The sequence below is a fragment of the Trachemys scripta genome, chromosome 1, assembly GCF_013100865.1.
Source record: "Trachemys scripta elegans isolate TJP31775 chromosome 1, CAS_Tse_1.0, whole genome shotgun sequence".
Classification (NCBI taxonomy): Eukaryota; Metazoa; Chordata; order Testudines; family Emydidae; genus Trachemys; species Trachemys scripta.
Genome location: NC_048298.1, coordinates 345,584,945 through 345,607,808, shown reverse-complemented (window position 1 = coordinate 345,607,808; position 22,864 = coordinate 345,584,945). Strand labels below are relative to the sequence as shown.

Sequence of the window (22,864 nt, the reverse complement as noted above, 5' to 3'; positions counted from 1 at the left end):
TCAGAGATCTAGTGGAGTGAGTTCTGATGCCGGCTGGGGGTGTAACCGTCTTTATCTGATAGCACAATCGGATGCACTGAGAAATCCAATTTGAAAGTCTCTGGGTAGAAATAGGAGTCCCTTTGGAACGGTCTGCGATGGAGACAAAAAGTCGAGAAGAATTTCTAAAAGGTTTGGTTCTATCCAAATAGAAGGACAAGGCCCTGCGTACATCTAATGTATGCATTGTGGCTTTGAACGAGTTTTCATTTGGTTTCGAAAAGAAGGTTGGTAGGTGTTTCGGCTCATTAATGTGGAATGAGGAAAAGACGGTTACTCACCGTTGTAACTGTTGTTCTTCGAGATGTGTTGCTCATATCCATTCCATTAGGTGTGCGCGCGCCGCGTGCACGATCGTCGGAAGATTTTTACCCTAGCAACACCGGCGGGTCGGCTGTGGAGCCCCCTAGAGTGGCGCCTTCATGGCGCTGAATATATACCCCAGCTGACCCGGCGCCCCCTCAGTTCCTTCTTGCCGGCTACTCCGACAGTGGGGACGGGGGGCGGGTTTGGAATGGATATGAGCAACACATCTCGAAGAACAACAGTTACAACGGTGAGTAACCGTCTTTTCTTCTTCGAGTGCTTGCTCATATCCATTCCATTAGGTGACTCCCAAGCCCAACTTAGGTGGTGGGGTCGGAGTGAGACATTGCTGTGTGCAAAACCGCTGACCCGAATGCAGCATCGTCCCTGGACTGCTGCACTAGTGCATAGTGCGCTGTAAACGTATGGACTGATGACCAAACCGCCGCTCTACAAATGTCCTGTATCGGAACATGTGCCAGGAAAGCAGTCGAGGAAGCTTGGGCCCTCGTGGAGTGAGCGGTGAGGTGCGGTGCTGAGACACCTGCCAGGTCATAGCAAGTCCGGATGCAAGACGTAATCCAGGAGGATAGGCGTTGTGAGGAGACCGGTGAGCCTTTCATTCGGTCGGCCACTGCAACGAAGAGTTGCGTCGTCTTTCTAAAGTGCTTTGTGCGGTCAATATAGAAGGCCAGGGACCTTCGTACGTCCAGGGAATGCAAACGTTGATCCTGGCGAGTGGCATGTGGTTTGGGATAAAAGACCGGGAGAAATATGTCCTGGTTGATATGAAATGGAGAAACCACCTTAGGGAGAAAGGCAGGATGTGGGCGAAGCTGCATTTTATCCTTATGGAAAACTGTATAAGGGGGCTCGGATGTAAGCGCCCTGAGTTCAGAAACTCGCCTTGCTGAGGTGATGGCTACGAGGAAGGCTGTCTTCCAGGATAGGTACAAAAGTGAGCAGGTGGCTAGTGGTTCGAATGGAGGACCTGTGAGTTTGGAGAGAACCAGATTGAGATCCCACGTCGGGACAGGATGACACTGTTGCGGGTACGTCCGGTCTAAGCCCTTGAGGAATCTAACAACCATCGGGTTAGAGAATACCGAGGACGCGAGTTCCCCTGGGTGAAAGGCCGATATAGCGGCCAGGTGAACTCTAATTGAAGATATCGCCAACCCTTGTTGTTTTAGGGAGAGGAGATATTCCAATATGAGAGGAATGGGTGCCTGCAACGGGGACGTGGCTCGTTGTTCGCACCAACAGGAGAACCGTTTCCACTTGGCCAGGTACGTGGTCCGTGTTGAGGGCTTCCTACTGCTCAGCAGGATCTGTTGGACAGAGTGCGAGCATTGCCGCTCTGCCTGGGTGAACCATGGAGCAGCCACGCCGTGAGGTGGAGTGATTGCAGGTTGGGGTGACGCAGCCGACCGTGGTCCTGAGATATGAGATCTGGACATAATGGAAGCGGGATCGGTGTCTGAACCGAGAGTTCCAACAGTGTGGTGTACCAATGTTGTCTCGGCCACGCTGGAGCGACCAGAATTACCTGTGCCTGGTCTCTGCGCAATTTGAGCAGTACCTTGTGGACCAGAGGAAACGGAGGGAAGGCATAAAACAGGTGGTCTTTCCAGGGAAGGAGAAACGCATCCGAGAGGGAGCCCGGAGCTCGACCTTGTAGGGAGCAGAACATGTGGCACTTCCTGTTGTCTCGGGATGCAAACAGGTCTATCTGGGGAAACCCCCACTTCTGGAAGACGGAATGTATGATGTCCGGACGGATAGACCACTCGTGCGTTTGGAAGGACCTGCTGAGTCGGTCCGCTAGAGTGTTCTGGACTCCAGGGAGGAACGATGCCGTGAGATGGATTGAGTGGGCGATGCAGAAGTCCCACAGGCGAATGGCCTCTTGGCATAGAATTGACGAACGTGCTCCTCCTTGCTTGTTGATGTAAAACATGGCCGTGGTGTTGTCGATGAGAACTAACACACAGCGGCCACGTAGGAGATTGAGGAATGCCTGGCACGCCAGGCGTACCGCCATCAGTTCCCGAACATTGATGTGCAGGGCTAACTGGGATGCAGTCCACAGGCCCTGGGTATGGTGTTCGTTGAGATGGGCGCCCCAACCCAGAGATGACGCGTCTGTGACCAGGTGCAGAGAGGGTTGTGGGGCGTGAAATGGCATCCCCTCGCAGACCACATTGTGATCTAGCCACCAGGTGAGGGAGGCCAGGACCGAGTTCGGGACCGTGACCACCATGTTCAGGCTGTCCCGATGTGGATGGTATATTGATGACACCCAGGTTTGAAGCGGGCGAAGCCGAAGTCTGGCATGCCTGGTTACGTACGTGCAGGAAGCCATGTGACCCAGCAGGGTAAGGCACGACCTCACCGTGGTAGTTGGGAAGGCCTTGAGCCCTTGAATGAGGTTCGTGATGGTGCCAAAGCGGTTGTCTGGCAGGATGGCTTGTGCACGTCTGGAGTCTAGAACTGCGCCGATGAATTCTATTCTCTGGGTAGGTTCTAGAGTGGATTTGTCCTTGTTGAGTAGGATGCCCAACTCGTTGAATGTGTGCACTATTCTGTGGACGTGAGCTTGAACTTGCTCCTTGGTGCGACCGCGCACCAGCCAGTCGTCTAGGTATGGGAACACCTGTACCCCTTGCCGACGAAGGTACGCTGCCACGACAGCCATACATTTCGTGAACACTCTTGGGGCCGAGGATAGGCCGAAGGGAAGGACAGCAAATTGGTAGTGCACCGTGTTTACCACGAATCGCAGGAAGCGTCTGTGAGGTGGGTAAATTGAGATATGAAAGTATGCGTCTTTCATGTCGAGGGCGGCGAACCAGTCTCCAGGATCGAGGGAAGGGATAATGGCCCCCAAAGAGACCATGCGGAACTTCAACTTTACTACGAATTTGTTGAGTCCGCGCAAGTCCAAGATGGGCCGCAGACCTCCTTTGGACTTGGGGATCAGGAAGTAACGGGAATAAAATCCCCTGCCCCTTAACTCTATCGGAACCTCCTCTATGGCCCCCATGGCCAGGAGCGTAGAAACCTCCTGTATAAGAAGTTGCTCGTGAGAAGGGTCCCTGAAGAGGGACGGGGAAGGGGGGGAGGAGGGGGGGATAGAAGAAAACTGGATAGCGTATCCCCTCTCCACCGTGCGGAGGACCCAACGGTCCGAAGTTATAAGGGACCAAGCACGGTGGAAGTGGGAGAGGCGACCCCGAAAAGAGGGGGCTGGATCCTGGGGGATGACTGGGGCGCCGTCCTCGACCGCACCTTCAAAAGTTCTGCCTGGGGCCTGAAGGTGGTCTAGGCGGTCCTTGGTTCTGGCCGGGTTGAGGGCCGGTCCACCTTCTCCTACCACCTCGCCCTCGCCTCCGGGCCGAGTCTTGTCTCTGTCGAGGCGGGGGGGGGTAGAAGCGCTGAGGCTGCGGCCTAAATGGCCTGCGCTGAGGGCCCACAACATGCATCCCGAGGGAGCGCATGATTGTTCTCGAGTCCTTGAGGCTCTGCAGGCGAGAGTCCGTCTTGTCCGAGAACAATCCATGTCCCTCAAAGGGCAGATCCTGTAGGGTTTGCTGCAGCTCCGGAGGCAAACCCGAAACCTGAAGCCAGGAGATCCTGCGCATAGCGATACCCGAGGCCAGGGTCCTCGCAGCTGAGTCTGCAATGTCCAAGGAGGCCTGCAAGGAGGTCCGAGCCACCTTCTTGCCCTCCTCCACCATGGCTCCAAACTCTTCCCTGGACTCTTGGGGAATCAACTCCTTAAACTTCCCCATAGAGTTCCAGGAGTTGAAATTGTAGCGGCTCAGTAGCGCCTGTTGATTCGCCGCTCTAAGTTGTAGCCCTCCGGCTGAGTAAACCTTACGGCCAAACAGATCAAGCCGCTTAGCCTCTTTTGATTTAGGCGCTGCAGCCTGCTGGCCGTGGCGCTCTCGTGCATTCACTGATTCCACCACCAGTGAACACGGTTGGGGGTGGGTATACAAGTACCCATAGTCCTTGGACGGGACAAAGTATTTCCTTTCCACCCCTCTCGCTGTGGGCGGAATGGAGGCAGGAGTTTGCCATATCGTATCCGCATTCGTTTGGATCGTGCGGATCAAGGGTAACGCCACCCTCGATGGGGCATCCGCTCCAAGGATATTCACGATCGGGTCGTGCACCTCCACTATCTCCTCCGCCTGCAGGTCCATATTACGGGCCATCCTACGCAGGAGATCCTGGTGAGCCCGAAGATCTATCGGAGGGGGACCCGTACATGAAGTGCCCGCCACTGCCTCATCCGGAGAGGAGGAGGAGGATGCCTCCGGTTGTACTGGATCCAAGGGGGGGTCCCGATCCCCCTGCTCTTGGGTTGGAGCGTCACCTGCACTTGGGTCCATGGTGTCGGGTGGCGTGGACACAGAAGCCTCCACACCTCCAGGCGGAGGCCGAGAGATGGTGGATTCTGGGGCCCTTCTGACCGAGTGACCCGAGCGAGAGGTCGATGGTATTGAAGCCCCTTGCTCCTGGTGGTATGCCCACGGGGTCCAAAACGACCAGTGAGATGGTCCATGAGAGTGGTCCTCTGCCCTCTCCTGCCAATGGCCCAAGTCTCGTTCCTCGGCCTGCCCCTGAGGGGGGTATGCCGATCTCGACAGGTCCTCCGAGGAGCGAGACACCGATCTTGACGGCCATGGCGGTGCCGAGAAGGATGAAACGATCCCCGTGGTCTGCGGTGCCGCACGGTGCCAGTCCGGAGATGATCTATCTCTGTGCGGTGCCGGCGATCGGTGCCGGGACCGCGACAGGTGCCGATGACCTCGTCGGTGCCGGGAGCCGGATCTGGACCTCGACGAGGACCTGGAGTATGCCCGGTGCCGGGAGCGGCCCCTCGACGTCGAGCGTCGACCGTAGCGGTGCCGAGAACTACGTCTCGACGTTGATCGGTGCCGACGATCATATCGGTGCCGAGACGTAGAGCGGTGCCGCGAAGAAGATCTTGGCCGCGAGTACGACCGGTGCCGAGACGATATTCGGTGCCGGGACTGCGAGCGGCGTGGGGACCTGCTTCGGGACCTGGATCGGTGCCGAGGATCCAGCCCTTGTGATGGAGGGCGCATCAAGGCAGGTTTCCCTCTCGACTGTACCGGGCGAGTCAACGGTGCAGTCGGTGCCGGTGGTTGAGGCGGTGCCGGCTCCGTGAGAGCTATTAAGTCTCTCGCCGCCGCGAAGGTCTCTGGAGTCGACGGGAGACACTGTATCACCGCCGGCCTCGGTGGAGACGCTATTTGCACCGGACTCGACGGCCTCGGCGCCGGAGTCGACGGTGCTGGAGGCGCCTGTTTTCGTTGCTCCACCGGCGGACGCGGCTCTACCCCCGGCACTGGGGGAGCCGGCGTCTTCGGCACGGCTGTCCCCGTCTTATGGGCTTTTTTATGCCCTGGGGATAATGACCGGCGCCGAGGCACTTGCTGTGCTTGCGGTGCCGACGAGGTCCGGTGCCGGGGAGGCTTGTCTGACGCCACTCGCGTGGTCGTCATAGCCGGTGCCGCCGGGGCACTGCGCACCGAAGTGCTAGGCGCCGGAGTCTGGCCCGTGGAAGGAGTGTCCGGGCTAAGTGCCGCCTCCATTAGGAGTTGCCTGAGCCGAAAGTCCCGCTCCTTCTTGGTTCTTGGTTTGAAGGCCTTACAGATCTTGCATTTGTCTGTTTGGTGGGACTCTCCCAGGCACTTCAAACAGGAGTCGTGAGGGTCGCTCGTTGGCATAGGCTTAGCGCAGGAGGCGCACTGCTTGAAGCCGGGAGCGTTGGGCATGAGCCCGGGCCCGCGGCCGGGGGAGAAAGGGGGAGACGACCCCCTTAACCCCCTGAACTACAATACAACTATAACAACTTTAAAAACTATTTTTAACTATAAACACTAGAACTACAACTATAACTATAACTCTGAATGACCAAGTAAGCTAGGGAGAGTGGAGAACAGCTACGCCGCGCTCCACAGTTCCAACGACCGTCAGGGGCGGTAAGAAGGAACTGAGGGGGCGCCGGGTCGGCTGGGGTATATATTCAGCGCCATGAAGGCGCCACTCTAGGGGGCTCCACAGCCGACCCGCCGGTGTTGCTAGGGTAAAAATCTTCCGACGATCGTGCACGCGGCGCGCGCACACCTAATGGAATGGATATGAGCAAGCACTCGAAGAAGAATGCACCTTTGGAAGAAATTTGGGGTGTAATCTAAGGGTAACCTTGTCTTTGAAAAATACCGTATATGGTGGGTCTGCCATAAGAGCTGCTATTTCTCCTGCCTGTCTGGTAATTGCCACTAAAAATGCTGTTTTCATCGAAAGGTGTAAAAGGGAGCAAGTGGCTAGGGGCTCAAATGGTTGTTGAGTTAGGCAGGATAGTACTAAATGAAGGTCCCATGGAGTGGTAGGCGGTTTAATGTCTGGGTATAGGGCTTGGGTTCCCTTGAGGAAACGCTTGGTGATTGGATGAGCAAAAACAGAGGTATCGTCAATTCTGTCATGAAAGGTTGTAATAGCAGCTAAATGGACTCTGATGGAGCTGAAAGAAAGGCCAGATTGCTTAAGATCCAATAGGTAGTCAAGTATGAGCGGGAGAGGTACCGACGTGGGAAAAAGTTGTTTAGCTGAACACCATTGTGTGAATCGCTTCCACTTTCGTAGATAGGTGGTGCGACTAGATTGTTTTCTGCTTTGTAGGAGCACTCTTTGAACTTGTTCAGAGCAATCTAGTTCATTTTGGGAGAACCATGTAGGAACCAGGCTTTGAGGTGAAGCATGGAGAGGTTGGGGTGAAGAAATCAGCCGTGTTGCTGTGATAGGAGGTTCGGGATGAGGGGCAATGAAATTGGTGGTTGAATAGACATTCTGGTCAGGAACAGAAACCACGGTTGTCTGGGCCATGACGGGGCAATCAGGATCACCTTGGCAAGGTCTGTTCATATCTTTATCAGGACTCTGTTGAGAACCAATATCAGGGGAAAAGCACAGAGTAAGTTCTGGTGCCATGGGATCATGAATGCGTCTCCCAGGGAATGTTTGCCCAGTCCCGCTCTGGAGCAAAAGTTGGGACATTTCATGTTTTTCACAGTTGCAAAAAGGTCTATGGTTGGGTAACCCAAAAACGGAATATGTTGTGAATGATTCTCTCGTCTATCTCCCATTCGTGATCCCAGGGAAAGCATCTGCTTAATTCGTCCGCTGTGGTGTTCATCACTCCGGGATGATAGGCAGCTGATATCCGGATGTTGTTCGCAAGGCACCAATTCCAGAGCTTCATAGCCTCTGTGCAAAGCGAGTGGGAGCAAGCTCCTCCCTGCTTGTTTACATAGAACATGCAGGCAATGTTGTCTGTCATTATGCGTACATGTTGTTGATTCCTGATTAGTGGGAGGAAGTAACGGCATGCATTGTGTATGGCTCGAAGTTCTAGGACATTTATGTGCAGGGAGGTTTCGGTTGAAGACCATTGCCCCTGGACTGTGTGGTGAGACATGTGTGCACCCCATTTTGTCAGGGATGCATAGGTAGTCAGTATGGAGAAAAGGGACTCCAGAACAGAGGTTGGAGGGAACTGTCCACCACAGTAGAGAGTCTTTGACTCAGAAAGGTATGGAGAGAGGCTTGTTTAGAGAGTGCACATTCGGTCTGTAAACCATGGCCAACCACGCTTGGAAGCACCTCATGTATAGTCATGCATTTTGGACCACGAAAGTGCACGAGGCCATGTGACCTAGTAGTTGTAGACAGTCTCGGGCAGTGACCTGGGGACTGTTGTGAAGTTTTGTGGCCAGTAGGCTTATGGAGTTGAAGCGGTCGGGTGGGAGAGATGCCAATCCCGTCCGGGAGTCGAGGTATGCTCCTATGATTATGAAATTATGCTGGATGGGGCATAATGTGGATTTGTTTTTGTTTATTTGTAGGCTGAGAGATAGGAAACAATTGACGGTGAGCCGCGTGAATCGGAGAGCTTCGTCGAACCTTGAGGTTTTGAGGAGGCAATCGTCGAGGTAAGGAAATATTATGACTCCTTGTTTCCTGAGGTAGGCAGTGACAATGGCTAGGAGCTTGGAAAAAACACGGGGGGCCATGGACAGTCCAAAGGGTAGAACCCTGTATTGAAAATGAGTTGAGCCGAGGGTAAAACGAAGGAAGCGTCTGTGGGCTGGATGTATAATCACATGAAAATAGGCGTCCTGTAGGTTGAGGACTGAAAACCAATTGCCCTGCTCCAGCACTGGGATTATGGTGGAGAGAGTAACCATCTTGAACTTTTGCTTTTTGATAAATTTGTTGAGGTGCCTGAGGTCAAGGATTGGTTGCCATCCCCCAGTTTTCTTTTCTGTTTAGAAATAATGGGAGTAAAAACCCTTCCCTTTGTGTCATTTGGGCACAATTTCTATTGCTCCCAGTTGAAGGAGATGTTGCACTTCTTGGAGGAGCAGTTGCTTGTGAGAGGGGTCCCTGAAGAGGGACGGGGAGGGTGGGTGGGTGGGAGGGAAGGAGAGGAAGGGGATAGAGTAGCCAATTGTAACGACCTCTATAACCCACTTGTCGGTGGTAATGCTCTGCCATTCATGGGAAAATGGTCGTAGGCAGTGTCCAAAAATAGGTGCATGCGGTGTACGCGCTGAAGTGGGAACGCTGTTTTCTGAACCCTTGACCAAAGGTTCAAATCTGCTTATTAGTTAGAGGGGGTTGAGGCGCCCCCGAAGAATTGGGATGACAACGCTGGTATCTTGGGCTCTGGTGTTGCTGTTGTTGTTGTTCCTGTGATCTATGGAAGTGCTGTGTATATGCGGGGTAGCGTGGACGGTGGTAAGGTTGATATCTATATTGTCGCTTTCTGGTCGTAGGGCTTTGGATTCCTAAGGACCGGAGGGTTGCCCTTGAGTCCTTCATTGAATAATAAATAATAATAATAATAAAAATGAATGAAGTACGTCGTTCATGGTGGAAACAAAGAGTTTGTCACCGTCAAAGGGAAGATCTTCAATGGTACTCCGGACCTCTCGAGGAAAGGAAGAGGAGGAGAGCCATGAACCTCGGCGCATGACCACTGCTGTGGCAGTGGATCTTGCTGCAGTATTGGCTGCATCGAGGGCCACTTGAAGAGCAGTATGTGATATGATTTGTCCCTCGGAAACTAGAGCTGTGAATTGTTGTTTCTTTTGTTCTGGAATGTCATCAATAAAGTCCATGAATTTGTTATAGTTTCTGTGGTCATATTTTGCAAGAACTGCAGTATAATTAGCTATACGAAATTGTAGCATTGAAGATGCATATACTTTATGACCAAAGAGGTCCAAGCGTTTACTTTCCTTGTTGGACGGGATGGAGCGGGAATACTGCTGTTTGGTCCTTTGGTTGGCTGTATCTACTACCAACGAGTTTGGCACTGGATGGGTAAAAGGGAATTCAGAGCCCTTAGAAGGGATGAAGTACTTGTGGTCCGCTTGTTTACAGGTAGGTAGGCTTGTAGCTGGAGTCTGCCAGATGGACTTAGCAGGTTCTAAAAGGGCGACGTTGACTGGTAATGCAACCCTAGAGGAAGAAGAGGGCTGTAAGATGTCAGTTAACTCATGCTGTTGTTCAGGGACTTCCTCCAAGTTAATTCTCAACTCACTGGCAACTCTTTTAAAAAGGTCTTGAAATTTTGAGAAGTCATCTGAAGATGTTGGAGGAGGGGGAAGTAAGGCTTCTTCAGGCGTTACCTCCAGCTCTACTGGAATAGGAGAAGGATTTGATTGATCCTGCAAGTGTGACGGTGTTGCCTGGTGTCTTGTGTCATTGGCAGGTTCGTCAGTTGGTGGTGCTAGGCAGGTGTTGCGCCTGGTTGAGGTGGAGTAGCGCGTGTGTTCCTGAGGATACGATGCCCATGGGGCCCAATATTGCCATGGTGGTGGGAAGGGCATAGGTGGTGCCATCCAGGGGTTCACACACCAGGGGGCAGGATCCTGAGAATAGGTTGAGGTAATTTTTTTATGACCTCTGTTGACTGGGGTCTGAGGATGGGAGTCTTGATACAGTGAAAAATCCCCCTATGGTCTGGCTTCCTCCTCACTGGAGGAATTCTGGGATGTATTAACAGGTATGTTGTGAGCAAGACACGAGAAGTCATTCTTCCGCTCTACTCTGCTCTGGTTAGGCCTCAGCTGGAGTATTGTGTCCAGTTCTGGGCACCGCATTTCAAGAAAGATGTGGAGAAATTGGAGAGGGTCCAGAGAAGAGCAACAAGAATGATTAAAGATCTTGAGAACATGACCTATGAAGGAAGGCTGAAAGAATTGGGTTTGTTTAGTTTGGAAAAGAGAAGACTGAGAGGGGACATGATAGCAGTTTTCAGGTATCTAAAAGGGTGTCATAAGGAGGAGGGAGAAAACTTGTTCAACTTAGCCTCTGAGGATAGAACAAGAAGCAATGGGCTTAAACTGCAGCAAGGGAGGTCTAGGTTGGACATTAGGAAAAAGTTCCTAACTGTCAGGGTGGTTAAACACTGGAATAAATTGCCTAGGGAGGTTGTGGAATCTCCATCTCTGGAGATATTTAAGAGTAGGTTAGATAAATGTCTATCAGGGATGGTCTAGACAGTATTTGGTCCTGCTGTCAGGGCAGGGGACTGGACTCGATCACCTCTCGAGGTCCCTTCCAGTCCTAGAATCTATGAATCTATGAAGGTTGTTCAGAGCCTGACTCAGCCATTGGAGAGAAGCAGGCATTCAGCAGGGGTGACTGCAGGATAGGTGACAGGAGCAGATCTCTTGACTGAGTAAATTGCAGTGCTGAGGCTCCTGTGTGAGGTGAAGGCTGTGCAGGAGGAAGCTGCTGTGAGGAAAAATTCCTCTGCACTAGTGTTTTGAGCATGGGCTCACTGCCAGTTAGTTCAGCAGGTGTCGGTGCTGGAGCCAGTGCCGGGAGATCAATATCAGCCTGCAGGGGGTCAGGCAGGTTGTGGTATGTCGGCACCACGTCCGTCGCGGTGCCGAACGGTGCCAGAAGAGAGGCAGACAACTGGAAGCGTGAAGCCTCAGCACCAGAGCTTCACACCACCGCCACAGGCGGGTTTCGCGCGGTGCCAGAGGAGCCCAGCTGATCAAATGTGCTCAAGCGGGGAAGCACAAGAAGGGAAGCGGTAGATCTGCCTGGAGAAATCTTGTATCACAGGGTTTCCTTTATGGATGACAAAAAGTGCCCTCTTTTTGAAGTTTTCTTGTGCTTCTTTGAGGCGGGGGGGCTGTGGTGGGCAGCGGAGCCAGAATCAGCACCTGGGTCTGAAGCTGACCCTAGGGATTTCTGAAGGAGGAGCAGTTTCAATCTAAGCTCCCTGTCCTTCCATGCCCTGGAGCTAAGTTTACTGCAGTGGGCACATCTTTGGGGGATGTGGGTCTCCCCCAAACATTTTATACATTGTGAGTGGCCATCTGACAGAGGGATAAGCTCCTTGCAGGTAGAGCAGCGCTTAAAGCCTGTGGAGCCAGGCATGTCCGAAGCGGCTAACAGGAACGAATAATTTTTTTTTTTTTTTTTAAAGAAAGAGAGAGAAATGGTAACTAACTACGACTAACAAACAACAAACTAACTAACTAGAAGGGTAATTGTAACAAGAGGAAAGAAGTTCTTAACGAGTCTGCTGAGCTCCATCTCATGGCTGGGGACGGTAGGGAAGGAACTGAGGAGACCGGCCGCGCATGCGTACTATTAAGGTATACTCCAAGCGGGGGGCAGGCTCTGCGCATGGATGGCTGGTACGAGTACTGCTACAAAAATCTCCGAGCAAAACCGCAGGGACGCACCAACACCTGGAGTGAAGCACCCACAGGGACATCTCTTGAAGAAGAAAATAGCCCTAGTGATACACATAAATATTGCATTTCACTGGAATTTGAGGGCAAGTTAAGTCTTCCTGTTTCTCATTGTCAGTCATTGCAAAAGGATTTGAAATAACCATGTAAATCTCTTCCTGATTCCTCACATTAATTTTGGAGTATAAGCTAAGATACTACATACAGTTAATAGCCTTAAAGTTAGCATAGGATAGATTCAGTCTTACTGAGGAGAGTGTTGTCAGATGTTTGGCTTTGTGCGTGTTCTCACGTGTGTTTTACCATGTGCTGTCCCAGCTCTGCGCAGACAGCTGGCACAGCAAACCTCAAGCGAACCACCCAATAAATCCACAGACTTGGCTTGTAGCGAAGGCATTTGTTAAGTTTATTGCCGACGAAGCATGGTGCTAATGCCCCAGCTCAATGGTTACAGGTACACTAACACATGTATGCTTGTGACAATGGACAGGCTCAGGTAGTGGCAGGACTTTCCACTATCTCCTAGGCCAGACAAAGACACTCCCACTGAGATACATCTTTATACACCAATACAAACAAGTTACGTATCACCCTTGATGTATCAGGGTGCCACCCATTGCCTTGTACCTGTAGGTTAGATCAAAACATCTATATTTATTATGCTGTCATCCTGACCTTATCTTTAAGATGGGTCAGCGTGTTCCTGTTATCTTTGGGGAATGTGTTTTTCGGGGTGTTCTTGTACCACCCTTCTGGAATGTGCTTGCGTAAGTGCTTTGTGCTAGCACCTCTTAGGAATATGTGTTTTTACAATATCAACCCTATGCTTGCCAAATTCTGTGAGCAGGGCCTGCCTCTTACTCACAACTTAACTTTGCTTCATATCAGCAAGGTTTTAACTACTTTAGGCCTCAGGCCTCATATCAGGCCTCTGATATATGGGCTTATGTTTCAGGCCCTCTTCCTACTACAGAGAGCAAATTTTTTTCTGAGGTTTTCCCATTTTGCAAATATTCTGGAGCCTTTCAGTCTCTTCACTAAGTAAGTGACAGAACAAGGGCTGTTTGTAATAGGACTGCCATAAAATACAGGGTTTATAAACATTCCTATGAAGTTCATCTAGAAATTCCAAAGTTCACAGGCCTCAAGTTCTATCATTTTCTTGTTGAAGAAGGGCTGAAAATTGTTGGGAGAGAAAACAAGAGACAATATAGAAGAGGAGACATGGTTGTATGTGGATGAGACCCCTACTCAGAAGAAATAAAATTAATCAAGAATTTTGCACCATTCATCTAAGGAGCTCAAAGGACTTTAGTTAACAGAGATTTGCAAGTCCCACATCCCTTTGTGAGCAATATGGGTAGTACTGTATCCATCAGTAAACCAAGGAATCCCAGGTAACAATGATGGTCGAAAATGTTTTATCATCATCTTCTGCTGGCCTGGATATTATGACCTTTGCTGTCAGATGGACACCTCACCTCAGTTTTTGGCTAAGCAAAATGAAGTGGCCCTAAACACAACTACACAGTATTTCTCTTCTTTCCTCTCTCTGTGTGTGTGCAGCGTCTCCAAAGTCCGTTCCATAGTTGTTGTTGGGGGAGGAAGAAACAAGAAACAAGCTGTCTGTCCCTCCCTTCCATCCCAGGGGAGAAAAAGATCCTTGGGGTGGGGGTAGGGAGAAGAGGCGACACACACAGAGCCCCTGCCACAGGGGTTGGGGGCTGGGAAGGCAGAGCATAGAGGGAAATACAGAGCCCCTGGTATGAGGGAAGGGGCAGGGAGGTTGCAGCGACTTCCTGAAATAAAGGTGGATTGGAAGGTGGCACAAGGAGCTTATAGGGAGAAATGGAAGATGTGAACTGGTGGATTCTCACCTGGACCAGGGAGTTTGGCAGATAATCATTAATGTACTTATACTTAAAAAGGCGTATATGAGTATTTAGTTTTTTCCCCCATCAGTGTTTTTCTCTTCTCCTGACCGTTTCTGGAGCTGTTTTACTCTACGTACTTGTAGGAATATAGACCTTGTAAATTATGATTTTAAATTGAGTTTGGATGTTAGTGCAAGTGATAAGCCCAAAACATGTGACCAAAAAGAATGAGAAGTGGAGAGGGTGAAATGAGAAGAAAGGATGTTTGTGTTAAATTTATACTGATCCTTGAAATACCAGCATTATCTTCTGTAAAGTTTGGGTTCAGATGCAGTAAATAATTCTTTAAAAATAAAGAAAACATGGTTAATTGGGTACCAGGTGCAGTAAATAATTGATTGTATATGCTTCCTTAATTTATTATAAAGAACTGCTTAGTCCAATAGCTAGGGAGAAATACAGTAAAATAAGAAAAGAAGAAAACCTGGAAGAGAGGGGGTCCAGCCATTAATCTTGTCTCAACCAGTCCAGAGGACAGGGTTCAGCCATAAACTGACTCATCAGGCTTTAGCTAAGGTCTGATAACCAGCAATGACATCACTTGCTTATTATAATGTTATAAAAGGCAAAATGTTAGGGGTTCCTTTGTCACGTTTTTTTCTTATTCCTCTGCAGTCATGCCAATGTGAAAGCAGAGAAAGAACTGACAGGAAGGGGATGCAATGTATGACAGTTCGTTAGCAAGAGTCAGGCTAACTGTAACCCTAATAACGCGAGATTTGTAGAAGCGAGGAATGTGTGAGGCGAGTGGGAAAGAACTGTGTGAGAAGTTGTTGCGACCTTGTGTAGATAATGTGTAGATAATATGGAATGTAGACTAAGAGTCTACATTAGTGAGCAAAACAAGATATCAGAATGACCTATGTATAAACAAAATGCAGCTGTTGCTCATTATTGTCTGTAACAAAAGGTATAAATGCTTGCTGTAATTGTTTACCTGTTGAGAGACCTGTTTAGCTCTCTCCCTCTATGCAATTGCTTGAGAAAATAAAGTATCTGACTTGCTGTACCCAAACAAAAAGTGAGAACTCTGTTATTCTCCGACACCAAGATAGAAAGGTTTATCCCAAGCCTGATCCTATTGTTCATATTTGTGCAATGCTTATAATTGTATTGTCACTAAAATATAATATACTGGTATTTGTATTTTGAATATAATCAACACCAAGTGGCCTTTCGACTAATAAAGGAATACTTGTGTACAAGCTAAGTCATGGTAAACCTTAGTAAATGTACTAGGAAAATTATTTCCAACAGTACTGCTTCAGCATTCCAGTCTTTTAGAGTGTCACCACACCTTTCTCTCCCTCCTTGGAATGATCTGGGTCTTATTTATATAGGTCCAGAACGCTCCCCTCCCCATTAGCCTCTGAGGGGACTACTTAATTGGAGTCAGTTACTTGTGTTTTTTTCCCCACTCCCCCTATGTGGCAGTTCACTCTCTAACAGAGGGATGCAAGACTGTGCAAACAGTGAACTCGGCCTACAGAAGCAATGAAGTGTGGAACCCTCTAAATCCTATCCGTGTTAGCGCCAAGATGCATTAGTGTAAAGTACTCCACGTAGGGCTATTCTTGAAGACCCCAGGAAACCTTTATCTTGTGCTATGAGACTGTAACACCCAAGTTTCTTGTTCTGCACTGACTTCCCAGCTGACTTCTATATGTAAGTGCAACATATAGAAATAATTTTTTAGCAATAAAATCCAAAATTGCATGAGATCTGGCTATTTTGCAGATCTGACTGTATCATGTGTCATATGGGGCTTTTCATCAAATGATGTACAGTTGATAAGATACTGCCTTCAAAATACTTTAATTACTGCTTTTCAAGATCATCTGACTAAAATAATCTTAAATCTAATGTGAAGCATCACTGCTAAGAGACTAAGTTCAGTGCTCTACGTATTATACTCTGAAATTCTGAGGATGTTAAAATCTTTCCTACTTACCCCTCTGTTACTGCATTTTGTGTAATTACAATCGTAATCCAGAATTGTTATATTGACACATGTCCTGTTTATACATATCTGTAAAAGTTCACAAATAAATATACATTAGATAATAGAATGGCATTAGGAAAGCCTGTATTCTGACTGGCTATTCAATGTGGAAACCACACTACAGGTCAAAAAGAAAGGTTAATGCTAAATAACTTTTTTTAACAGAGTTTCTTAGCACAGCGTGATCTTGGCACCACAATCAAAACCCTCTAGAAAATAGGAAGCATTAAGGTCATGCATGTGCTCATTTGCAGAACAGAGTTACTTCCACTTCTTCAGAATCCATATCAGAGACACTGAAGAAGTGGAAAGGGTGAAACTATGTGGACAATCTACTCAAAGAGTCAGTTTCTGGCAAATACAACAAAGAGTCTGGTGGCACCTTAAAGACTAACAGATTTATTTGGGCATAAGCTTTCGTGAGTAAAAACCTCACTTCTTCGGATGCATAGAGTGAAAGCTCCCGATGCAGGCATTATATACTGACACATGGAGAGCAGGGAGTTACTTCACAAGTGGAGAACAGCATTTCTCATTTAAGCATTCTTAGTGTAAAGCCTTGCACTATTGCTTTCTTGAAACAGGCATCAGCTACCAAGTTAAGAGAGTAATGCTGGATGAATGTAGGAATTGAGTTTTAAGGAGCAGCCATACGTGGTAACAGCTAAAAGTCATCTATAGCCTCTTGACTACTGCAACATCCTTTTTTCTAGCATCTCCCCATTGCTTCCCATCAATTCAAAATTATCATCCTAGCTCAATTTTCTGACCATGTAACCCTCCTCCTCCTTTGTATTCCTTTACTGTCTCACCTTTTATTCATTGCATTGCATTTAAAATTCCTTACCTTCACCTGTTACCCTGTCACCTGGTCAGATTTAATCATTTTTGGCCAGTATTTTCAGCATTACTTGGTAGAAAACTAGTCTGTTATTTTATATCCTCTGCCTTTTGAAGGATTAAGGAAAATTATTGCTGGGGAGATTCCCAATGAACAGCTGCACAAAAGAAAGTCTCTAGAGTATCAAATGGACATTTAGGATTATGATTTGTGCTTTATAAATAGGACCCTACCAAATTCATGGTCCACTTTAGTCAATTTCATGGTTATAAGATTTTTCAAATAGTAAATTTCATGATTTCAGCTATTTAAAACTGAAATTTCATGTTTTTGTAATTATAGGGGTCCTGACCCAAAAAAAGGAGTTATGGGGGGGAGGGGGTTCCGCAAGGTTATTGTAGTTATGGTTGTTGTACTGCTATCCTTACTTCTGTGCTGCTGCAGGTGGCGGCGCTGCCTTCAGAGCTGGATGGCCAGAGAGTAGTGGCTGCTGGCTGTGAGCCCATCTCTAAAGGCAGAGTTGCTGCCAGCAGCAGTGCAGAAGTAAAGATGGCCTCATATGGTACTGACACTCTTACAACTACAACTTCCTCTTGGATCAGGTCCCCCAGTTTGAGAAACTCTGGTCTCTCCCATGAAATTGGTACAGTATAGGGTAAAAGCACACAAAAGACCAGATTTCACAGCGGAGACCAGATTTCATGGTCCTTGACGCATTTTTCATGGCTGTTAATTTGGTAGGGCCCTATTTACAAATCGATCCATGGTTAAAGATCATATGGGGAGGTGAGAGCAAAGAGCTGAGTAACAACTGGGTCAGATTGGGCATCAACCTGAAATTCCTAGGATGATGGTGGTAAACTGAGCTGAGAGGGAAAAGGGTGGATCCGGCATCAAAATACAGATTTTATTTGATGCTGTTGGGGAGAAAAGTTACCAGTTCAGAAGTTAAAAGTGCTGTGCAGAAGGAGAGGTCACTCGCTTTGTGCAGTAACTGCAGTTTTTCAAGAGCTGCATCCCTATGGGTACTCCATGTCAGTTGTGCACGCATCCATGCGCCTCTGATTGGACATATTCGGTAGCAGTAACCATTTGGCCCACTCATGTGCTCCAGACTTCCTCATGCCCTGTACTGAGGATATATAGAGCTGTGCTAGTGAATTTCCCTCAGTTCCTTCTCTACCATGAAGTCCAACAAAATGAAACTCTGAAGCAAAGGGGAAGGAAGGAGGATAACGGAGCACCCACAGGGAAACATATCTGAAAGAACTGCAGTTACTGCACAAGGTAGTAACCTCTCCATTCAGTAGTGTCCCTGAGGATGCTTGAATTTACAGATTCCTGAGCACTATCCCTGGAAAGAGCTTTGGATTGGAGTCCAACACTGAAGACACAACTTGATTGTCAACTACCATATGGGATCTGGCTGCATGAGCCAAGGCTTAGTGTTGGCTGCTGCCCTACAAATTTCAGCCACTAGAGCATCATTCAAGAGTGCTCTAGAAGTAGACTGGGATCTTGCAGAATGGGCTAACACCTCAGAAGAGATCCACCTTGAGAGTCTTTGAATGGAGACTGTGGATTCCCTGAATCTGTCTGTAAATGAAACACAGTCTGGGAGACTTTCAAAAGGGTTGTTTTGTTCATACAGAAAGCTAATGCCCTTCTCACATCCAATAATTTCCTCCCTGGTCTGGTGTGGTTTCAGGAAGGAGACTGGAAGCTGAATAATCTAATTAATATGGAATTCAGAGGATAATTTTGGGAGAAACTTGGGATATCATTGTAATGAAACTTTCTTCCTGAAGAATACTGTACTGGGAGGAACTGCAATTAGAGTCCCACAGTGACAGTGTTCCCTCTCTGCTCGTGGCACCTCCTGTTCGTCGCTCTGGAGATTAGCTCAGTCTCTCAGCTGCATCCTCCTCAGCAGTCTCTCCACCCGTCTTCTCTCCGTATGTGTCCTCTCTCGCTCTCGGTGCTGCCGCTTCAGGTCCGTGGCTTGGTACTCCATCCAGGTTACTAAGTCCCTCCCTTTCTGGAGAAAATCACAGTCTTTACGGACAAGCTGTCTGGCAGGCATCTCCAGTGCCCTGAACCACTACCCAGAGTCTGGTATGGGTACCCAAGCCCACCCTCTATGCTGCATTCCATCACAGGGACCCTATAACATGCAGCCTAGGCCTGTACTGCCTGTGACCTTACTGCTGTTTCCCTGAGCTTTTTCCTACCTAACTGGCTCCCCCTCTGGGTTCATCTTCTCCACTCTCGCCTCTCAGGAAGTCTGTGCAGCTTGCCATCCTGCAGCCACAAACACTCCTTCCCTCTTTTCAGGGAGTGATTGCCCTTCCCTAGCTGCCATGCTCCTCTCTAGCCAGCTACTTGGCTTTCTAGAAGCCCGGCCTGTCCTGTCCAAGGGAGCCTGTTCCTCATCAATTAACTCTCTTGCTTGTAGCCTAATTAGTAGCATAGGCCCACCTGGGCCCACCCAGCTCTTGCTTGGCCATCGTGGGGTGGACATCCCATAACACCCTTAGTTCCCCGACTCTTCATGCAGAAGTGATACCGTCCTGAAAGCCATTTTCATGGCCAGGTGAAGATGGGGACAGGTGGCAAGTGTCTCAAAGGGGGATTCCATGTAACAAATAAGGACAAAGTTTAGATCACATACAAGGGTGGGCTCTCTAATCAGTGGAAAAAAGTTCATCAGCATCTTAATGAATCTTGCTGTTGTGGGGTGAGCAAACACTGAAAATCCCTCAACAGAGAAATGAAAGGCAACTATTGCCACCAAGTGATCCTTGACAGAACTCATGGAGAGTCCTGACTTTTTCAATTCTAAATGGTAGTCAAGAACAGCATAGAGGAAATTGTGAACACGTGAAAACTGTCACCAGATAAACCAGTGCTGAATTCTGAAGGTAAGTGTTTTGTGTAGAGAACTTCATACGGTTTAACAGTACCTGTTTTACCTCTGCAGAACAGGAAGTCTCTATCTCCGAGAGCCATTCAGTAACCAAGTTCTGAGATGAAGAATTCCCAGAATGGGATGAAAAAGTCTGACTGGAGTCCTAAAACAACAGGTGGGGAATGGCCAGAAGATAACACCAGAAAAGAGGCAAGATGAATCAGGTGAGGGTACCAGACTTGTCTTAGACACACTGGGACAACTAAAACGATGGCCCTGACATCGTCATGTTTGACCTTGTTCAATACTCTCAAGATCAACAGTATTGGAGGAGATTCATAGAGAAACCCCTTCATCCAAGGAATGAGGAACGCATCCCCCAAGGAGTGAGGACCCAGACCTCCTCTCAAGAAGAATATATTGCACTTCCTGTTGGTGGCTGTGGCAAAAAGGTCCACCTTTAGAAACCCTATGGTCAGAAAAATGTGACTGAGGTTCTGTAAATCCAGCTCCCATTTGGAATTATGGAATAAGTGCCTGCTGAGATTGTTGTTCCTGGCGTCTTCTGAGTCAAAACAAAACAAAAACCCCAAAAATAAAAAAGTTGCAGGAGTAAAAAGAATGCATGCAGAAGTCCAGCTGCAGAGTTGGGGCTATCCAGTTGATTGCACTGAATACAGCATGTAGGATTACCTTGTGGGCAGGTAGCATGTGTGTGTGCATCCGGTGCAAAGAGCTCATGGCCCTCAGAGACTGCGTATGAGCTCTTGAAACCAGAGTGGCTGAACTGGAGGAGTAAAGGGAGACAGAAGTACACAAATGAGACTTTCTGAGACACTGTAGAGTGATCCCAGCTCCAGTCTGACAGCCTCTGTGCTGCTGAGGAGGATGAAAGTCTCGGGGAAGGAGAACATCAAACTGGAGCAGAGGGAAATGATCCCGTAGTTGGGACCCTCTTTTTAGATCATGGTATCCTCTAGCACTGAGGATACCTCTCAGGAGGGAATCTCAGTTATTTAGGAAGAGACAGGTAATAATAATGAGGGATTCAATCATTAGAAACATAGATAGTTGGCTTTGTGATGACTGGGAGAACCATATGGTGAAATGCCTGCTGGTTGTGAAGGCTGTGGATTTCTTGAGACATCTAGACAGACTTATGTACAGTGCTGGGGTAGAGTTGGTGGTCGTGGTTCATGTAGGTATTAATAACATACAGAAAGGAGGAAAGAGGGTCTGGAGGCCAAATTTAGGATGCTAGGTAAGAGATTGAAGCCCAGGACCTCCTTGGTAGCATTCTCTGAAATGCTTCCAGTTCCACATGCAGGGTCAGTTAGACAGGCAGAATGGAAGGATGTCAATACATGGATGAGATGATGGTTTAGGGAGCAGGGATTTAGGTTTATTAGGAACTAGGGAATCTTTGGGGAAAGTAGGAGCCTATCCAGAAAAGATGGGCTCCACCTAAACCAAAACTGATCCGAATTGCTGGCATTTAAAATGATCAAGGTTGTAGAGGAACTTTTAAACTAGGGGCTGGGGGAAAAGCTGACAGGTTCGGAGGAGCACACAGTACAGACAAAGACATCCCATAATTGAGAATCTATTAAGGGGGATTCTCTACATCCTAGTAAAGAGGAGAGGATGGATGTTGATAAAGTACAGATAGGTGTAGTAGGAAGAGAGTCTGAGACATAAGCCCTTATATTAGAGGCCTGGTATGAGGCAGGACCTGCTCACAGAATCTGGCAAGAACAGGGCTGATATTGCAGAAATACACATTCCTAAGAAGTGCTAGTCATAGTGTAATTACGCAAACACATCCCAATATCAAGTGGTACCAGAACATCCCTATATGAAGGATGGTACAAAAACACTCCCCAAGTATAACAGGAACACACTGACTCCTCCTAAAAGAGAAAGTCAGGATGACAGTATGGAATAGAGATGTTTTGATCAAACCAACATGTAAAAGGTAATGAGTGATAACTAGCCACGTCAGGGGGCAGTAACTATGTCAGAGGGGGAGTATTAATTTGTTTGTATAGGGGTATAAAGATGTATCTCAGAGGGAGTATCTTTGTCTGGCCTAGGGAGGAATGGAAAGTCCTGCTGTTCACTGAGCTGGTCCATTGTTCTGGGCATATATATATTAGTGGTCTGGTAGAGTCTGTGGGATACTAGTACCATGCTTCATCAACAATAAACCGGGCCAGGTGCCTTTGTCCCTTAACAGATCTTGTGGTCATTGGGCAGTTCGCTCAAGTTGTGCTGTGGCAGCTGTCTGCACAGGGCTGGGGCAGCATGCAGCACTCTGGGGAACATTGCTACTTACCTGTCTCCATTCTGAAAACTGACAATTTATTCTTACCCTGGTTTCCTGTCTTTTAACCAGCTACTAATCTATGAGAGATTTTTCCCTCTTACCCCATGACTCCTTACTTTGCTTACGTGCCTTTGGTGAGGCACCTTGTCAAAGGCTACTGAAAGTCCAAATACAATATATCCACTGTATCCTTGTCCATACGATTGTTGACCTCAAAGAATTCTAATAGATTGGTGAGGCATGATTTCCCTTTACAAAAGCCGTGTTGACTCTTCCCCCCCAAAATTGTGTTCATCTCTTTGTCTGATCATTCTGTTCTTTACTATAGTTTCAACCAGTTTGCCTGGTACTGAAGTTAGGCTTACCGGCCTGTAATTGCCAGGATAGCCACTGGAGTATTCTTTTTAAAATTGGTGTCACATTTAGCTATCATCCAGTCATCTCCCACATAAGCTGCTTTAAATTACATGTTACATAAATATGAAATTGCTGAAGTACTAAGTGTGTTGAGTTCCTTCAGAACTCCTGGGTTAATGCCATCTGGTCCTGATGACTTATTAGTGTTCGTCAATTTTTTCCAAAACCTCCTCTATTGACACTTCAGTCCAGGACAGTTCCTCAGATTTGTCACCTAAAAAGTATGGTCAGGTGTGGGCCCCTCCCTCACATCCCCTGCAGTCTCAAAG

General features: G+C 48.2%; 1 protein-coding gene across 1 annotated transcript in view; it reads right to left on the bottom strand.

Moving 5' to 3' along the window:
• LOC117873308 (disintegrin and metalloproteinase domain-containing protein 20-like) overlaps window positions 1-22,864 on the bottom strand; it is a 188,197-nt gene that overhangs the window by 36,045 nt on the left and 129,288 nt on the right. Inside the window, 1 exon segment of the mRNA XM_034762535.1 lies at window positions 16,053-16,130. Within this exon segment, the coding sequence (XP_034618426.1) occupies window positions 16,053-16,130 (78 nt within the window).